The 21,288-nt window shown below is 40.7% G+C and overlaps 1 protein-coding gene across 1 annotated transcript in view; it reads right to left on the reverse strand.

The window, feature by feature from the left end:
- The window catches only part of CSPP1 (centrosome and spindle pole associated protein 1), a 153,052-nt gene that overhangs the window by 111,225 nt on the left and 20,539 nt on the right, over positions 1 to 21,288 (reverse strand). The window contains exons 7-9 of the mRNA XM_065398133.1: positions 19,621 to 19,701; positions 7,431 to 7,532; positions 2,252 to 2,697 (exon numbers count right to left, since the gene is read on the reverse strand). Of these exons, the coding sequence (XP_065254205.1) occupies positions 2,252 to 2,697; positions 7,431 to 7,532; positions 19,621 to 19,701 (629 nt within the window). The remainder of the gene's footprint in view (positions 1 to 2,251; positions 2,698 to 7,430; positions 7,533 to 19,620; positions 19,702 to 21,288) is intronic.

Below are 21,288 nucleotides of genomic sequence, written 5' to 3' on the forward strand. Positions count from 1 at the left end.
CTTACTATATCATCTGAACTGGTAAAGGATTATAGCTGCACTAGATACAACTAGATACACAAGATGCACATGGTCTCTTACTAATACTGGTCCTTAGAGCGGGGCGGCTCCAGGCACCAGCACTCCAAGCACGTGCCTGGGGCAGCAAGCCGCGGGGGGAGGGGAGGTCTATCAGTCGTGAGGGCGGCAGTCAGGCAGCCTTAGGCAGCATGCCTGCGGGAGGTCCGCCGATCCCGTGGCTTTGACGGCAGGTACGCCGAAGGCGCAGGACCGGCGGACCACCCGCAGGCATGCCGCCGAATCCCTGTTACCAGCGGACCTCCCACAGACGCCTGACTCCCGTGCTTGGGGCGGCAAAATACATAGAGCTGCCTCTACCTTAGACACACTGGTACCTCAAAATAATAATATTCATATGAGCATATTATAATCTAAATTATAACAGTTGTGCATGCTTGTTTCCTGGGATAATTTCGGTTGTCTCTATTTTGGAACTGTATAAAACATTACCTATATCCAATATATATTATGTATTTTTTATATTTATGGTTTATTTTAAAATCAGTTTTCTAAAAATTAACTTTATACATTTTTTAAAATAAAAAATAACTGTTTCCATGTGTGGATCTTGTATAACATGCACAGGAAAGCAAACCTTCAGAGGTAACATATTCTTGAAAAAAAATAGTTTAGCATTATCATTATAAGAGAAAATTAACTTTGCCCACGTAGCCAGTCCACACAGCATTTTAGTATTCTAATTCAAAGCATACTGAGCTAAATTCATCTGTGGTATAACTTCACTGGCATCAAAAATGAATCTAGCCCATAGACTAGGCCTGTGGGCAGAACAGCACCACACTATCCTGCCAGGTTACCAATTAAGTGTGATCAAGAGAATCGCAAATCCTAACCCAAATCAAACATCTGTGCAGGAGACAGAGCTTTTTGGAGGGCTGGTCCGAGACAATAGAACAAACTCCCACAGGAACTAAGGATGAAACCACACCACCTTACACTCCAAATGCAAAGTGTACCTCTTCAACCTTGCTTTTTCTAACCCACACATAGAAGTGTGTATATTTAAAAAAACAAAACCCTACAAAAACAGAACACTACACTGCACACACAATTCCCTCAGGGGAGAGGATGAGAGAAAGAATGAATCACACGTCACAGTTGTTAGTCATGTTACTTAAAGGGCTACTGGAAGGTGCTCCGATACTATTAGGATGATGCCAGTATAAGAACCTATATAGATTAAAACAGAAAGCAAATTCAAGAACAACAAAGCACAGCTAAGTAAATATTATTCACAAATAAATTCATTTAATACTTAACATTTTTATGTGCATATTAATGATGGTTGCAATTATTGCCTAAATTAGTTATATGACTAAAATATAAGATTTCATTTAAATGCCCTCTTTTTCATTGGAGTATTTAAGTTCCTCATTAATTCTGAGAGTTTAATCTGAAGAATTTTCATATCTATTTTTCACTGAACAGTACATAATCCTTTTAAATTATGTAAATTAACAAGAGTCTATAAAATATTACCTTTTGCCCCCAGAAGTGACACCTGAATAAAATTATCACCTCATTAGATGTTAAGGGCATGCATTCAGTGTACCAATTATTAATTGTGGTATTTTATACTTGTAAAGCACTCTTTATGCTGAAAGATTTCAAAGCAATTTATAAACTACATACATACAGCATGAGTGAAATGCATACTCCTGGGTCAGATCCTCAGTTGATGTAAATTGTCATAGTACATTCTGGCCTATGACAATTTACACCAGTTTAGGATCTGTCCCCTAGTGCAGAAGCAGCAATCAGGCAGACAGTCACTACAGAACACACAACACAAACAGCGGGGAAAAGGAAATTTTTGGTCAAGTTTTCCTTAATCTTAGGAAACAAGTCATGGGGGTCTAACATCCACACCCCCCCCAAAAAAAGGGGGGGGGAACGACTCCGCTTCTCAGGTCTCACCTGAAAGATACACACACAATACACTGCACAGAATTCAAAGCATCAGCCTCAGAAGGATCCACAACAGAATCAACCCTCCTAGAGTTTGAATCTATGATTCAAGGGAGTCTAAGTATTTCAAATCTGATGCTCAGTACCACTAAACGATAACCCCTTATGGCTTGAATAACTCATCGTTTTTAGTGCTACAACCCCATTACCAATAGCATTAAGGAAGTAAAGAAAAGAAGTGGAAAACTGAATTTAAAAATACCTTTCAGCATGGAACACCCGCAGAGGCTTTTTGTCATAGTCACTTTCATATCTAAATCTAGGGTCCATTTCCTCATTTATTTCAGGATCATAGTCTAAGTTGTAATGTCTTCTGTCAAAATGACGATCCTCATCAAATCTGTGATGTCTTCTAGGAGAAATATCAGGTTTGCTATCAAACCTGTGATGCTTTCTATTGGAAATGTCCAGTTCTTCATCAAGTTTTTTGTGCAATATTCTATCTCTTAGTTCAGCCTCATCGTCTAGTCTGCGATATCGATCCTCCTCCAGTCGCCTCCTATTTAGTAGCTCTTCATAAGCTTCTGTGGAAGTAAAAGCATCTTTCTTTGGAGGTTCTGAATCTGCACAAGAGGGCTGTACTTGTGAACGTAGTCCTGGTTGGACTCTAGTAATAGCAGTAGATTTTTTACTTCTTTCTGTCTCATGCTGTTTAATAGAAAAAACAATATTAAAAGATACAACTACAAAGAAAGTAATAACCTTCGTTCATCATCTCAGTATAATTCACATTTTCCATCAGTGCTTCAGCAATAGTTTGATTCTGCATTTATGATAATCTCCTAATTTTAAACTCTCCCCAAATGAGGATTTAAAAAAAATCCCCTTAAATAGGGACTTAAATGCTGGGGAAAATTTTCCTGAAAAAACAATACTCTTCATCTTACCTGATCACTTATTTTCACTGACAATGGGATGGCCAGCAGTCCTCAATAACAGGCTTCCCATTAACTCAGTTTAGATAATGAAATGACCTTCCGATTTGAAGGCAGAGGGACTCCATAATGCTTGTTAACCCTTATATCTTGTCACATGCACAAATGTCCTGATTACACTGAGGTTCCGGCAGTCTGTGATACTCCTTTGTCTGACCAGAACATGGTTTTGGGGTTCAAAAACCCTTTTTATTTTTTCTCTGCAAAAACTGTGACTACATGGAAGTATGGTATAATGGTTAGAGAGCTAGACTGTGACTCATTAGCTCAATTCCTTGCTCCACCGCTGACCTTGGGCAAGTCACTAAGGCTATGTTTACACTACAAATTACTTCAGTATAACCTATGTTGTTCACAGTTTGAGGGGTTCAGCTGCGTTGCTGTAAATGATATAGTGTAGACATAGCCTTAGTTTCTCTGTACCTTAGTTCCCCATCCATGAAATGCAGATAATAGTATTTCTCTACCTCAGAGGAGGTATTAGATGATAAACACATTAAAGATAGTGAGCCGCTAATGGAGTCCATATAAATACAACAGATAGATAAGAATAAATAAATCTCTCAAAGAGTTTCAGTCACTTTAAGAAAAAGGGGCTAAGCTGATCTCCAAGCTCTGCTGTGGTGCATGAGGCCTTCCCTTACCAGCACCAAACAAAATGGTGGACAAGCCTCAAAATAAATACAAGACTGCCTGCAGCCAAGATGCTACTGAGGACAGAGCTGGCAAGGATTGCAGCAGCGACACTCAATTGGACCACATATCAGACAAACTCAATCCTTGACCTCCCACAGCACAGTACAGTGGCCCATTCTATTGAAGCAGTACAAGATGCACTGTCAAAGCCTGTCCCCACCAGGAGAATCCAGAACTCCAGGAAGTGCCTGCCCATTGGGGCTGTCAAATCAGTGCAAATTTGCCTCTTCTCCAGTAGTGGCTTTGGAGGGCCCCATCAGTTCTGAAGCAGATGCCCTTAGTTAGGGCAAAGCAGCAGCAATTTATCAAGAATTACTCTCAGCTTTCTCCCACCTCCTTTTAACCTCTGGGGTGCAAGATGCCCCTTCACACTATTTCCCTGAAGTCTTTCTTCATGTCCTCATGTATGTGCTCACACTTCAGAGACCCAAGAAAATACACCTCCCAAAGCACAAGGGGAAGGAGGACCTTAAAGAAGAAATTTTCTCCCCACCCCAAAAGTTTTCTTAGAGATTGCTTTGATTCTTTCTAGATCTTCCAAATCTTCTGAACAGGGTGGAATGTCTTTCCAGGATTGCCTTTCCTTCTCCCAGATAAATAAAAAGAGCTTCAGGAATAGCAAATAAGAAAAAACCCTAAAAGCAAATTAAAGAGAATCATATTCCTCTAATTCCTCTGGCTCAGACATGGAGGAATCAGACCTAGAAACCCTGTCTAGTTGTTTCTGCCTAATTCTTTGTGCCAACTACAAGATTATAATATTTCCAGTGTGGAAACAAAGTGAGCAGAGTTCTCAAGACCCAAGAGAAAATTCACAAAAAAATCCTCAGATCCTCTCAATAGATTTGATTGAAATTATCAGCCTGGAAAGATGGGAACACCTTAACAGGAGACAGCCCCTTCACAGACTGTACACAAGGTTCTACAGTAGCCTAAAAGACAAAATGCCTTCTTTTCAGATACCCAAAGTATACAACAAAGCAGTGTCATCACTGGATGAGGGTGCTGTAAATTCTGTTGCAGGGTCTTTCAAAAGATCCAGGAGACAGGCAGCTAGAGAACCATGGGTTGGAATTTTGAAGCCTCAGCAGCATCAATGCAAGTTTCAGTTCTGTCCACTATCCTATAGCATGTATAATTCTCAGAATCCAGCAAGGACTAGATAATGGATTCCAATATAAAAAAGATGTCTGGCTGCTGCCTTTGTGACCATCTCTCTTTAGATGGAGTAAAATTCTCAACTAAACTCTCATCCTAGAATCTCATCCAATGCACTGGCGGATAAGTACTTATAAATATACCCACACAGAGACCCTCCAAAAAGCTCTCAGAAGGACTCCTCTTTTGAAGAGAAAATCTTTCTTCCAGAATCCACATATACCTGGGAACTTCAACACCAAACGAGTCCCTTTCAACTGTTCTGCAAAGACAGTCCACAAAAACACTGCACTATAGCCATCATGGCACAGATCACAAAACTTAAGTTTCACAGGAAAGGACACACCTAGCACCAGCAGCACTATCCAAACAAGAACTGCGGATAACAGTCAACAACCAGTATTTCTCACATCAAACATACGGTACAGGGAATAACCTGTCAATTTTTTCTTAATGGCAACAGACCAGACTCTTTGATGGATACTGGAAATGGTCTCCCAGGGTTATTCATTGATATGACTCGTGCTGATCTTTATCCGATTACTAAAGCAAGACATTATAAAAAGAGACAATACACCCAAGCTATTCAACACTTGATAGTTAAATGTGCCATACTGCCCATTTAAGATTATCAGCTTTTTTCCAAATCTACTAGAAAAAGATCTCACACATCATTAGTGCCTGGAGAACAAACTAGCCTTTTACTCTCAAACTGACTAAAACTATCAGAAAAAGACCCTGCACAGTTAGTCACAAAGTGTTTGTGTGGAAGGGTGGGCAATATTTTTACTTACTTGCAGAGAAAAAGGAAGAGAAGGGAAGCCGTTTAGGCTCAAAAAGGTGTTCCTGCTCAGCAAGGAAATCTTACAGACTGCCTGCACCTTATTGGAGGAAGGACTTTTGTAGTGTGAGAATGGGCTGAATTCCCCAGGCACCAGGCTTAATAGTCTTTTTTCCTACATTTACCAAGTTCATGGAATCACTCTGTGTGTATATATCATTAGGTCACTTACACACGCACACATACACACACTCTCTCTCTAATGCATGTAAGGTACCCAAGGGCCCCTAAGTGATTCCAACACAGGAGGCTCCTCTCCCAGGAGGGAAGTAATTTAAAACTTTACCCTCTGAAGACTTTTAAGCATCCCACAAAAACATAAAACTTGCTCTTGGAAATCTTATTTAGCCAAAACTCCCATCAACTTCAGTGAGAGTTTTGGATATCTGTACACTAGAGACCTTACAGCAGCACAGCTGTACAGATGCAGCTGCGCCGCTGTAAGATCTCCAGGGTAGCCGCTCTATGCTGAGAGAGCTCTCCTGTCGACATAATTAAACCACTCCCAACGAGTGATGGTAGCTATGTCGGCCAGAGAGCATGTCCCACTGACACAGTGCTGTCCACACCAGCGTAACTCATATTGCTCGGGGGGGTGTTTTTTTCACATCCCTGAGCAACATAAGTTATACCAACAAAAGTGCTAGTGTAGACATACCCTGTGTAACGACAGTAAGACCATGTTTTAGAGCCAAACTTATAGGCTGCTTTACAGGGCAACACACAGATTATCCATGACCACATACTTAGTTGGAAGGGATGGATAAGGGTGTGGGTATATCTTTTAAAAAACATATAGCTTTATATTTATTTTTGCATTCATTTAACTATTTATACATTTAACTGTGTCCTTAACATTGGAAGCATGCTAGGTAAGAAGTCATACTTTATGCCACATTTTCCATTTCCACCAGTAATAAGGCAAACTTGACAGAAAAAAAAATCAAAATTGGGGTCAATCTACCCAGTGTGGCTATATTATGTTAAAAACATTAAATTGTTTATACTTGTTTAAAATATATTTTATTATTGTGCTGTGTTAGACAGTAGATTGTCTACAATATCTACAGATATAAAAAAAGAAAGCCTAAAATACTAAGAAATATTCTTCCTCTGTCTATTATTGTTTTATAGTGACAGGTCCCACACACACACACACACACACACACACACACACACTTGAAAGATAGATTCCTGAGATTACAGTCTAAACAAGGGATACCACATGCATCAAGAGGGGGAAGGGTGAGTAAAGACTTAATTATACACGTACCTTGATGCAGTTTGCTTTAAAATAAGTTCCCCTCTTCTCTCAATTAAAAAAAAAAAAAAAAGAAACAACTAACAAGGGTACTAGGGGGACAGAGACTAATCAGAGAAGCAAAAATGGCTCCAGAATAGTGATAATTGGTAAAATTATCTTCCTGTGGAAAAAAGGGGTGAGTGTTGAGGAGGAATATTATCAGCAAACACAAATTCTTTACTGCTCTTCTTCTGAAGAGACTTAGAATGTATCACACGTAGGGTGACCAGATGTCCCGATTTTATAGGGACAGTCCCGATATTTGGGGCTTTTTCTTATATAGGCTCCTATTACCCCCCACCCTCGTTCCAATTTTTCACACTTGCTGTCTGGTCACCCTAATCACACGTAAAACCTCCAGAACAATTAGACAACTGACATTGAGAAAAATTCTTAACCTCATTTAAGTTCTCTCAGAGTGAATTGACTTCAGCAAAATCTGTATTACCTCTGTGTTTTTCTTTCCTATTTTCCTTAACCTTTCATTCCACTCTTCCTTGTCCCTGAGATACTGATTGTATTCCCTGTTTCTTTCAAGCCGCAGTTTCTCCTGAAACAGACATTGGAAAGTGCTTCATAACTTTGTGCTTTAGGGAGAGGGCTTTTAACTTTGTAGGAGATATTAAAATAATAATTTATTTCTTTTTTGCTTCTTTTTGATGTACAAATAGGGCCTGAAGGTATTTAGTTTTTATTGGTTTGTCATTGGGTCAGGGTTGTATACATGCACCTCATTCATGCATATGACATCAGATATTTTAAGGCTAGCAGTGTCCACTCAGGCCACTTTTACACCAACGTGCCCTTGTGCCACCCCACCATGCAAAGACATAAAGGGCAGAGTGTGTACAACTGCCCCTCATTTCTTTTTCTAATACAGAACACCATATAAGTAGTTTCAGGGAAATAGGGTGGATCATGGAATCTGCATGGACAACATCTCTCAAAGAACCACAGCTACTGTACAGTAAATAACCCTCTGATAACCTTATCCTAGAAGTCTGAAACGCAGCCTCACTTGTGTTCTTGGGTGGGGTTGAAGTTGATTAATGAGGTTTGTTACTGTTTAAAATCTCTCCTCTGGAAGGTAAGCCAACGCTGATCTAGAGTAACACTGCTCCTATGAACTCTGAGTTTGAGTGAGTATGGATTTCTCTTTATTGCCTTTGAAACTTGGTGGGGCAGAAAACTTCAGGATTGCTTGAAAGGAGCTGACCACCAGTTATGATTAGCCAGTTGGTTAGGTAAGAATACTCCTGGCTTCCTTGTCATCTTAGATGAGCTGCAACTATCCTCAGACATTTGGTGACAACACTTGAGTATGGAAGAGAGGCTGGTGGCCAGGACTTTGCATTGGTAGTGAGATGTTCCTAGTAGGAACCTGAGGTATCTACTGTGAGCCAGTTGTTTTCATAGAATCACAGGACTGGAAGGGGCCTTGAGAAATCTTCTAGTCCAGTCCCCTGCACTCAAGACAGGACTAAGTATTATCTACCATCCCTGACAGGTGTTTGTCTAACCTGGAGATTTTTAAGAGCAATGACAGAGATTCTACAAACTCCCTAGGCAAGTTTTTCCTAACATCCAACCTAAACTGCCCTTGCTGCAATTTAAGCTCATTGCTTCTTGTTCTGTCCTCAGAGGTTAAAGAGAACAATTTTTCTCCTCCCTCCTTGTAACCATCTTTTATGTACTTAAAAACTGTTATTATGTCCTCCCTCAGTCTTCTCTTCTCCAGACTAAACAAACCGATTTTTTTTCCAATCTTCCCTCATAGGTCATGTTTTCTAGACCTTTAATCATTTTTGTTGTTCTTCTCTGGACTTTCTCCAATTTGGCCACATCTTTCCTGAAATGTGGCACCCAGAACTGGACACAATACTTCAGTTGAGGCCTAGTCAGTGTACAGTAGAGTGAAATAATTACTTCTCATGTCTGGCTTAAAACACACCTGCAAAATACATCCCAGAATGATGTTTGCTTTTTTTGGAACAGTGTTACACTAGTGACTCATATTTAGCTTGTGATTCACTGTGACCCCCAGCTCCCTTTCTGCAGTACTCCTTCCTAGTCAGCCATTTGCCATTTTGTAGGTGTGCAACTGATTGTTCCTTTCTAAGTGGATCACTTTGCATTTTTCCTTATTGAATTTCATCCTATTTACTTCAGACCATTTCTCCAGTTTGTCCAGATCATTTTGAATTTTAATCCTATCCTCCAAAGCACTTGCAACCCCTCCCAGCTTGGTATCGTCTGCAAACTTTATAAGTGTACTCTCTATGCCATTATCTAAATCACTGATGAAGATACTGAACAGAACCAGACCCAGAACTGATCCTTGCAGGACCCCACTTGATATGCCCTTTCAGCTTGACTGTGAAGATATGAAACATGACAGGAGGCATCTTGCAGGTCAAGAACTGCAAATCAGTCCTGAGGATCAAATGAAGGGATTACAGAAGTTAGGATCATCATTCAGAATCTGGAGAAGTGGATGAAGATTTTGAGACAAAGGTCGAGGATTGGCTTTCAACCCCCTTCCCCACCCTTTTTTTTTTTTAAAGATTAAAAAGTAGTGGAAATAAAAGCCCTGCCCTTGAACCAGAGGACCCTTTTTATTTTAAACCATTCTCCCTCCTTTGGCAACCGTGATCTTCATACCCTCTGTGTCCAACATGGAGACTTCAAATAGGCAGGCTTACTACCTTTGTCAGGAACCTATCTGAAGTCCCAGACAGCAGGGCAGCTAAGGAGGCAGCAAAAGGTCACCTCCTGTAGAATCTCTGCTTCTTCCTCGGTAGCTCCGAAGATCTCAGTGGCTAATCGTAGAATTGTCTCAACTGTTTCCTCTTAAGACTCAGAAACCTCAAGCACTAAAAAGACCAGAGCTGCCCAGGAATCTCTTGAAGTACAGAGGGCTTTGTCAGTGCCACTGCTGAAGAGTTCATTACCTTCAACTGGGAGGTCCTCAATTGTTGCCTGGACCTCTCTAGGGGATGATTGAAGCCATGACGACTCTATTGCTGTAGTCATTGTACATGCTGCTGAGGCATCCAGCAAAGGCTGCAAAGTTGTGTGTGTACTTGGCTGACCTTCAGCCATTAGGGACTTTAGACATTAGAGAATGCCTGGTGCTTCTTGGGCAATTTATCAGTGCAATTAGACAGTTTGCGCCCCCATCTAAAAAGTCATATGTAGAGAGCAGCACTTGATAATTTGTTACTGTCATCTGAAGGCTTGCAGACTAGTATACCATCGGGCCAAAAAGAACCAGTTTGGAGGGAATTTTTTTCCCCCACAGGGACCACTAAATTGGATCCATTTTAGTGGTCCCTGCTATTTTGTTCTCTCTTGTACTGCTTGCACAAGAAAGATGGCTACAGGATGAGTGTAAAATATTCAGATCCCTTCTTGCACACTCAATATCTCCTATCTGCTCTTTTGCATGTGACAGAAACAGAAGCCAGAGTACGCCAGATGGATTTAGCAGGTTCCAGCAGACTATCATGTATTGGCATGGCTAACCTCTCTGGAGTTGACAAGTGCAGTATGTACAAGAGATTGTGGTTTTCCTCATGAACAGCTTTCAGGAGAATGTTTAAGATTCATACAATCCACTTTATTAAGTGCTGGAAAACCTTAAATATGCCCACAGATGCCAATGTATGTGAGCTCTCTGGCTTGTGAGGAGAAGATGAGGATACTGCAGCCAGAACTAGACACTCTTTCCCTAGAAATTGTTATTCCTCTCGCCTCTCAAGTAGCTGAAGGTTCAAGCAGCTGAGGTGACTGAGGAGGCTTAATCTGCCTCTTAGGTGAGGGAGACCTAGACCTATACACAATGGATGAAGGTGGCTTCCAGGAGTAGGGCTGAACACCCCAGGGGGTCCAGCATGGCCACAGCTATTACTGGTAAGAATAGTGTGCTGGAGCACAGCTCAGGGGATACAAAAAATGGTGGGGTCCCTATAAGGCTCTAACTTCTTTCTACCAACTCTCAATCTTCCCTGGAATCACTCCTTGGCTCCCACTGAGCTGCCCACGGGGGTAGATTGAGAATGTACAGGGAATAATTCTCTGACGCACTCAGCAGAAGAGGAAAAAGAGTATACTTCTTCTAATGGAAGGGCAATCCTGTCCAGAGTACCTTGCCTGTGAAAAGGGGAGGTTGGTATAGGAGACACCTTTCCTGGCAAGCTCGGTGACTCTATGGCTGGGAGCATTGCAACAACCTCTCTGAGCCTTTCCAGCACCAATTACTTCGGTTCCAGACCCTTTGACAAGTTGCTCGGTACAATATACTGTTTTGGTGCAGAGATAGCCAGTACTAACACAACAAGTATCATAGAGGTAGTCTGTACGGAGGTGGAGGGTACCCTCCACACATGTAGTCAGTATGGGAGGAGCACTGAGTGCAGAGTAGCACTCTGTGTTAGGGTTGGTACCAAGGGCAGCATGGTTCTTAGGTTTAGATGGTATCACCAGTGCCACCTTAGATGTTGGTATCAGGATACTAGAAGGAAAGATTACTCAATTTACAATAATTGTAGGTTCTTGGAGATGTGTCATCCATATATACTCCTTTACTGGTGCACATACGCCCAACAGCTGGAGTTCAGATTATTTCGGCCAACAGGATCCATTGGAAGTCGTGTCTGCACCCTCAGTGTGCTTATGCCTCCAAATGAGGGCATTAAAGGTGGGACATCCCAACCACCCCACAATTCCTTCTCCAGTATCCTTCACCAGAATCCGGGTGTTATCAGACTCCACAGTAACAGGGAAGGAGGATGGGTCATCAAATATATAGAGAACACACATTCTGAAGAACCAATTACTGTAAGAGAACTAATAGTTTCTTCTTCGAGTACTTGTCAATATATATACTCTACTAATGGTGACTCACAAGCAGTGACCTAGATTACAGGAGGTGGGTACTGGAATTCTACCTAAACAATTATTTTAGGACAGCCCCACCAAAATGAACATCAGGCCTTGACATTACCACTATGGTGTAATGCTGGATGAACATGTGCACTGAACACAGGTAGGTGCCCTACATATTTTTAGTATCAGAACATTTCTCAAAGAAGTAACAGAAGCTGCTTGCACTCTCACAGAGTGCATTCTCACTCCCATTGGTGGATCTATGTTAGCTAATTCATAGCACAGACCCATACAAGTAAAAATCCAGTTAAAAAGTCTTTATGTTGAAATGGTGTGACCTCTCATCCAGTCTCCATAAGCTATTAACAGTCTGGAGCAGTGGTTCTGAACCTTTCCAGATGATTGTACCCCTTTCAGGAGTCTGATTTGTCTTGAGTACCCCCAGTTTCACCTCACTTCAAAATTACTTGCTTACAAAATCAGACATAAAAATACAAAAGTGTCACAGCACACTATTACTGAAAAATTGCTTGCTTTCTCATGTTTACCACATAATTATAAAATAAATCCATTGGAATATAAGTACTGTACTTACATTTCAGTGTGATACTGAGCCTGTTTTACACTTGTGAGCCTTGTCTGAAGCCCAAGCCCTGCCACCCGGGGCTCAAGCACGTAACTTAGCTTCCCGGGGGGCCCCTATGGCGTCAGGCACCAGGCAATTGCCCTGCTTGCCACCTCCTAATGCCAGCCCTGCATTTGTGACCCCCCTAAACCCATTCCATGACCACCCTCGCAGCTGCAAGCCCCATGTCAAGAAACACTGATTTAGAGTACTGCCCCCTGGAAAACCTCTTAGTACCCCCAGGGGGACTAGATGTGGGGGGTTGCTGCAGCACCCCCACATTTTGCACAGGGCTCCACTGCTGCCACCGCCATGCCCAGGGTTCCCTGCTGCTGCCATCGCTACCGCACCCGGCAGCCAGGACCCGAGGATGCCAGGCCCAGGCAGCAGTGGGAGTCCCTGAGTGCAGGCAGTGGCAGCTGGGATGCCCAGCGGCGGCAGTGGAGTTTAATCGTTAGCTGAAACAGATAAGCATCAAGCTTATTGGTTAATCGGTTAAACTTTTACATCCCTAATGGAAGTCAGAGTATCTTCTGTATAAATTTTGGGTGAGGTCTCAATGACACCCCGTCTTTATGAAAAGCTGTACCTGGATGCCCTGCATTAATGCTTGGGTCTCACTTACCCTTCTGGTCAATGTTATTGCTACCAAAAAGGCTGGTTTGATGGAAAGATGAAACAGGGAACATGTCGATAGTAGATCAAAGGGTGGGCACATAAATACACATCAGTGCAATATTTAGATCCCAAGGAGAGGGAGGTTCTCTGACTGGGGGATACACCCTCAGAAGGCCTTTTAGGAACCAAACCACTGTAGGGTGTGAAAATGTGGAATACCCCTAAATTGGAGGGTGGGAGGCTGAGATGGCTGCCAGGTGAATCCTCATATTGCTCACTGAAAATCCAGAGTTCTTTAATAACAGAAGGTAACACCGTATGTCTGGTATCTAAGTGAAAAATGGAGATAACTGGTGTTGTTGTGCCCAGACAATGAATCTCTTCCACTTGACAGATTAAACATGCCCTTGAGAGTCCTTTCTACTGTGGATAAGAATGTTTTGCACTTCAGTTAAGATACTCTCCACTGATGTTACCCAGCCAGTGTCCATGCCATGAGGCGCAGAGAGTGTGGATGCAGATGGAGGATATGACTGACTCTGAGATATTACGTATTGCTGGAGAGGCAGTTGTACTGGAGATTGGATGGAGAGATTCTTTAACACTAAAAACTACCTAAGTATATGCAACTACTTACATAAAAAGAGCCACACAGAGAGCAAACAAGTTTGGACACTCCAAGTTCCAGCTCGTAGTCATGCATGGTAAGAAGGAACTCAGAAGTGACTGGGGTCACCTTATCCTTTATGCTTTCAGTCAGAGACACAAGGACATTTGGGACGTAGGCATAGTCCCCAGAAGACAGCGCTGGCCAAAACAAATTGAACTCAAATACACTGGATCATGAACATAAACAATAGGATACATATAGACAAACACTCGAAGAAAACTAAGTCTTTACAACCTTATGACCTTTCAAGGAAAGAGCCCAGGGCAAGTTATGGTGAGTCTTTTAGTCTCTTGCTAGGTGCTAGGTAAGGTGGCCTGCATTTGAGTTCATCTTTGGAACAGTACTACTTTCTGCTTTTAAGTGCTGACACAGAGGTATTGGTGGATGAACAAGGCCTTGCACAGGCAACCCTGATTCTGGTATTTCCTAACTTTTCAGTGCTTGACTTTGTAACCTTAATAATTTTCTTTTAAAGCAGCTTGTGTGTAATTTCCTATGTTTTTAAGGAAGCAAATTGAAAAAAATCAGATATTCCATCATGTAGCGTTATACTGACATCTACATGGGACATCAGCAGGCTTGGAATCTTTAGATTGACTACGAAGACCTCTGCCACTTGAGCTAACGGAGTAACTGATGGCAGTAGTAAGCCGTCACGCTCTATCCCATTCTCTTCACCTAGCCAGTCACATTTTCCACTCCTCAGACTTCTCATTCCAATCCCAGTTTCCTTGCTTAGCTAGTCCTTGTCTCACCACTCCAGGCTCCCCATCCCAGTCTTGCTGTCCAACCATTTCAAGTCCCCCCACCCCTGAATTCTTTGTCCCCAGTCTCCTTGCCCAGCTAGTCCCAGTTCCCCTGTCCCAGCTCCTCATCTAATCTCTCTCTCACCCCCATCCTAACCTCCAGTTGCTTCCCCACCCACATTCCCCCATTCTTATCTCCTTCCTTTGGCTCCTGCCCACTCTCTGTATCTCCCCCGGCCCCACAGGTTCATTATCCAAGTCTTTTTATGCAGCCAGTCCCACTTTTCACCCTGCCACCCAGTTCCTCCTCAGATGTCTCTCCTCTTCCCTCACCTCCTTGCACAGTTATCCCTGCCTCCCCATTGGCTCCTCATCCAAACTCAGACTCCTTACTGATCTACTGGCTCCCAGACATGCACCCCACAGCTCCCAATCTCCTTGCCCAGCCAGCTGCAGTCCTCCCTAAACTAACTCTCATTCCCAGTTTCCCTCTCTTCCACCTGCCAGCCTCCAATCCCAGTTTCCAGCTCCCACCCCCTTAGGCTCCTTGCGCCACTCTACTCTTCCCCCACTCTCCAGCAAGTCCAGTTTTTGTCCCCTCTACATTCAAATTAGACAGCTTCCTCCTCCATGCTGCCTGGGCCCATCAAGGGAGTCAATGAGAGCACAGGAGAAATAGGCTGTACACCCCCCCCCCCCCCCCCCACACACACACACGGATTGTCCAGTGGTTAGGGTGCAAGCACAGGATGTGGGAAACCTGGATTCAAGTACCTGCTGTTCGACAGACTTCCTCTGTGACCTTGTGTGACACTGAACCGGAAAGGGTTAAGCAACTAACAGGCTACATGACCCAAATTCAACCTTTAGAGACATATTAGAGAAGTACTGTATGTAAATGGTAATTAAGGCTATTTCTTACAAATAGCTAACAAAACCATGTTAGATAGACTAGAGCTTTGAAATGCAAACCTGTATTGGCAGAGAATTAGAGGTAAATACTAATTGGATTTGTTTACTTATATCTTGTTAGATGTTAACCATGTAGATGGTTCCTATCTGTTACTATATTCTATTGATTCAGAGCTCAAAAGGGAATTGTAACATTTAGATGGAACTTGGGTGTAACAATATCATTGTCTATATTTCTTTTTGACGTTTGTAGTAAACGGTCTATGAACTTCTTACTGGATAATTACCTTGTGCTGATGAATGTAACTAGTTACCTGTGTATGCATAGGAAATAGGTGGTTTTACTTCAAAGCCACAATACTTCACCCAAGTAATACCTGCTGTCAATAGGCTATCAATAACCTGCCAGAGTTCTATAAAAGAACTCTGATCCTGTATCTCAGATCTCCTTAAGCTTCGTCAAGGGAATTTTAAGTCGCAAGGCTGAGGTCTCCAGCTTGTCTGGATCACCCTGATATTGGACATTGGACTATAACCTAAGGAATGAATTCTTAAAGAACTTTTTGCAACGCTGAAGCTCACCATCTCTACTATGAAACTGACATAAGAACTTTATTCATATCTGTACGTGTAATGAACTTTTAACCAGTACTCGCTCCCTCTTTTCTTTTTTAATAAATTTTAGTTTAGTTAATAAGAATTGGCTGTAAGCATGTAAGATCGGAAATATTCATTGACCTGGTGAATAATGTGTCCGATCCTTTGGGATTGGTACAACTTTATATATGATGAACAAGATTTTCAGTAAACCTTATCATATTTGATTTGGCTGTCTGGATGGGAGCCCAAGGCTGGATTGCTTAAGGGAACTGTATTTTTTGGCTTCTGGGTAACCAGTAAGGCATTGTAGAAGCTGTTTTGTTGTTGGTTTGGTGAATTTATTAGAAAACCACCATTTTGAGGGATTGTCTGCCCCATTATTTGCAGTTTGCCCAGATAGAGCAATCTGAGGGTGGCCCCCCCCCAGGACCCCAATCACACCTTGGGCAAGTCACTTAACCCCCATTTTACAGATGGGCAACTGACAGAGGCTAAGAGTACCTACATCTCTCAGGGGTGTTATGAGGCTATTTACATACTGTGGTAACAGGAGCCATATAAGTATGATGGATGAAGAACAAGAAAAAAAAAAAAACAAAAAGAAAAAAAAAACACCACGATTCCCTCCTCCCCCCCCCCCCAGATAAAAATGGATTTACCCTCCTGAGAGTGACGAGAGTCAGGGCCAGCCCCCCTCACACCTTAAAATAAATGGAAATATGTCAACTAATAAAATACTGAGTCTCCAGAGGCAACAGCAGGAAAATAAACAGTGATCAGATAAACATTTTTCCTGAGATTATTGCACTCAGTTTTCAGAACAAGGCTTGTCTTTTGTAGCACCTAGCATAATGGGGCCCAATCCTAATTTTCATTACTGTAATACAAATAAAAATAAGAAATATACTAGTCATATGAACATGATTTTCCCCACCTTTGGCAGTATTTTTTACTCCCTCACTCCCACAGTCAAAATGGATAATAATATACAAACACTACATATACATTCAGTTGCACTCCATGGTAAAATTTCAAGCAGAATTCACAACTCCACTTATTGGTAGAGTTATCACCATGGGTCTGACATGTTGATAATAGTTTATTGAATGAAGCTGATGTTCACAACAGCTACATTTTTAATCTTTTGGTCTTTGTGGTTTCTAGCAGGACAATGTAAAACTAGCAAGCAGCTATCGAAGGATAAAAGATAAAGTAGAGATAGCTTTAAGAGGACACAAAGTTGGCAATACTGCTCAACAGGGACCTCAACACACTGAGTGAATATTAAAACCCAGCAGTTTTTACACATGGCAGAGGTTACAGAAATTCAAGTGTTGATGTAAAATTAGCAGCTATGGCATATTCATAATACTTCAGTGCTATAAAGCCTGCCATATTTTAGCAGTCTTTAGATTCTTCACCATTAAAAAAAGGATATATAATGTGCTAATATACAAAACCTTAAGTATTATGTCCTCATATATTTATAGTAACTGAACCGCTACATCTGTATGTCTTGCTCTTCATACATAAACACGTATGTGGAAAAGTGTGCAACTGGCAGAGTACTTGAAAACTGACTACACTGTAAGCTCTTTTGGACAGGGGCTCTCTTTTTGTTCTCTTTGTACAGTGCCTAGCACAATGTGGTCTGTACCATTACTAAGGCTCTTAGGCGCTATGATAATAGAAATAATAAATGATATCAATATATTCTACATCTTCAAATATATTTATTTCAATTACAACAGAGAATATAAAGTGTACAGTGCTCACTTTACATTTATTTTTATTACAAAAACATTTTCACTGTAAAAAACAAAAGAAATAGTATTTTTCAATTCACCTAATAAGTACTGTAGTGCAATCTCTACCATGAAAGTTGAACTTACAAATGTAGAATTATGTCCAAAAAAAAACTGTATTCAAAAATAAAACAATGTAAAACTTTAGAGCCTACAAGTCCACTCAGTCCTACTTCAGCCAATTGCTCAGACAAACAAGTTTGGTTACAATTTGCAGGAGATAATGCTGCCCACTTCTTGTTTAAAATGTCACCTGTAAGTGAGAACAGGCATTCGCATGGCACTCTTGTAGCCGGCATTGCAAGATATTTCCGTGCCAGATGTGCTAAAGATTCATATGTCCCTTCATGCTTCAAACACCGTTCCAGAGGACATGCGTCCATGCTGATAATGGGTTTTGCTCAATAACGACTCAAAGCAGAGCGGACCAACACATGTTCATTTTCCTCATCTGCGTCAGATGCCACCAGCAGAAGGTTGATTTTCCTTTTTGGTGGTTCAGGTTCTGTAGTTTTCACATCTGAGTGTTGCTCTTTTAAGACTTCTGAAAGCGTGCTCCACACCTCTCAGATTTTGGACAGCACTTCAGATTCTTAAACCTAGGGTCAAGTGCTGTAGCTAGTTTTAGAAACTCACACTGGTACCTTCTTTGCGTTTTGTCAAATCTGCTGTGAAAGTTTTCTTAAAATGAACATGTGCTGGGTCATCATCCGAGACTGCTATAACATGAAATATATGGCAGAATGCGGGTAAAACAGAACAGGAGACCTACAATTCTCCCCCAAGGAGTTAAGTCACAAATTTAATTAACGCATTACTTTTTTTAACAAGCATCATCAGCGTGGAAGCATGTCCTCTGGAATGGTGGCCGAAGCATGAAGGGACATACAAACGTTTAGCATATCTGGCACGTAAATACCGTGCAACACCGGCTACAAAAGTGCCATGCAAACGCCTGTTCTCACTTTCAGCTGACATTGTAAATAAGAAGCAAGCAGCAGTAGCTCCCATAAATGTAAACCAACTTGTTTGTCTTAGCAACTGGCCGAATAAGAAGTAGGACTGAGTGAACTTGTAGGCGCTAAAGTTTTACATTGTTTTGTTTTTGAGTACAGTTATATAACAAAACAAAAAATCTATATTTGTAAGTTACACTTTCACGATAAAGAGATCGCACTACAGTACTTGTATTAGGTGAATTGAAAAATATGATTTCTCTTGTTTATCATTTTACAGCGCAAATATTTGTAATAAAAAATAATATAAAGTGAGCTCTGTACACTTTGTATTCTGTTTATAATAGAAATCAATATATTTGAAAATGTAGAAAAACCATCCAAAAAAATTTAATAACTTTCAATTGGTGTTCTATTATTTAGCAGTGCGATTAATCGCAATTAGTTTTTTTTAAATTGAGATTCATTTTTTTTAGTTAAATCACGAGTTAACTGCGATTAATTGACAGCTCTTCTTAAAAGTAAAATTTGACCATTTCATTACCTACAAATCAGTGTACTGGATTACCCAAGGAAAAAGAATCTTGGTAATTAAAATCAATCAATCAGAAAATGTCTATTATAGAATTAGAAGGCTTCACCTTATTTAAAATTGACCTAACGATAAAGGAATATGTTCATATATGAAGTGGATAAAAAGTTTGGCAGGTTTTTTTATTGTCAACTGGAAAGTCTATTTTTGCACAACACTGAAAACTTCAGTTTTTTTAATTCATTAGTTATATAAAATATTTACTGAATTTACACCTGCACACGTACCTTGGCTGACCTCCTCTCGCCAATAGGAAGAGATAGTCCCTGAGTATATGGATCTACTTCATTCGTTGTCAGATAATTTTTCTGTATAAAACAAAAATGAATTATTCAATAAGTTTTGAACTACACCTCTACCCCGATATAACACGAATTCGGATAGAACGCCGTAAAGCAATGCTCCGGGGGGGGGGGGGGGGGGCTGCGCACTCTGGCAGATCAAAGCAAGTTCGATATAAGGCAGTTTCACCTATAACGCGGTAAGATTTTTGGGCTCCCGAGGACAGCGTTATATTGGGGTAGAGGTGTATCTAATTTTACTTGGAAAATACAGCACAGGATCTAAGAATTACACCTTCTGGAATATGACAGGGCAATTTGCTCCACTTTAATAAAAGAGAAATGAAAGGCAATCTTCACTTTTTGGAAATGTAGGATATTTTTGGAATACAAACCAACAAAAGCTAAAAAAACCGCAGGTAAAAGGTTTTATCTCTATATTATGTATTAATGATGGGCTGTTAGCCTTAATTTGAATTATCCCAGTTTGAATGTTTGCTATAGCTTTTCAGTATTCTTTTGTTTTATAGTTATTTAGAGTTGTTATATGAATTTGCCTCTCATTTAAAAATAGATAGTTTACATATAGCCATTATTACCTTCTATTAAAATAGAAGCGAATGAAAGAATCCTCCAAGAAGTTACCTTGTTGATGAGTGAAAAGGTGAAAGGAATTTCACTATCAACAACTAAAGAACATATGCCCATGCTTCCTATTCCAGCAACGGGAATCTGCTTTATTACTAATATCTCTGTATAGTTACTAATTTGTATATCAATATTACTAATATTGATACTCTACAGCATACCAAAATGTCTATGTCAGCCCTTCCAATCTTACAACTCTATAGCAAACAGACAACTTCAAAAGTGAGTGACCTCCCTAAATTGTATGCAAAATAGTTGTAGTCGTGTCAGTCCCAGGAGATTAGAAAGACATGGTGGATGAGGTAATATCTGTAAGTGGACCAACTTCTGCTGGTGAGAGAGACAAGCTTTCGAGCAACACAAAGCTCTTCAGAAGTTGGTCCAATAAAAGATATTATCTCACCTACCTTGTCTGGCCTCCTTTAGCACAGTTATTACGGATTGCCCTAAAATCATCTCCAATGTATCCTCTATTTATTTTATAAAACACAACATTTTTAATAAAATATTGTCCGCTTGTGTTTCCATGTCTGCTGTCCTATTTCACTAGCATAATTTTCTTCTGTTATAATGTATATACGTTTTGTGCAACCCTAGAGGCACAAACAGATGAGACAATTTCCATCTGTTCCAGTCTAAATCTATATCATTATGAATCATACCTCACAATTACAAATGAATAGATTTAGCGGTGTTAACTACAGTAGAACCTCAAAGTTACAAACACCTTGAGAATGGAGGTTGTTCATAACTCTGAACAAAACATTATGTTTGTTCTTTCAAAAGTTTACAACTAAACATTGACTTAATACAGCTTTGAAACTTTACTATGCAGAAGAAAAATGCTGCTTTTAACCACCTTAATTTAAATTAAACAAGCACAGAGACTGTTTCCTTACCTTGTCAAAAAAAAATTTTAAACTTTCCTTTTTTTTTTTAGTAGTTTGCATTTAACACAACACTAAA

This window comes from Emys orbicularis, chromosome 2 (genome assembly GCF_028017835.1).
Source record: "Emys orbicularis isolate rEmyOrb1 chromosome 2, rEmyOrb1.hap1, whole genome shotgun sequence".
Lineage (NCBI taxonomy): Eukaryota > Metazoa > Chordata > Testudines > Emydidae > Emys > Emys orbicularis.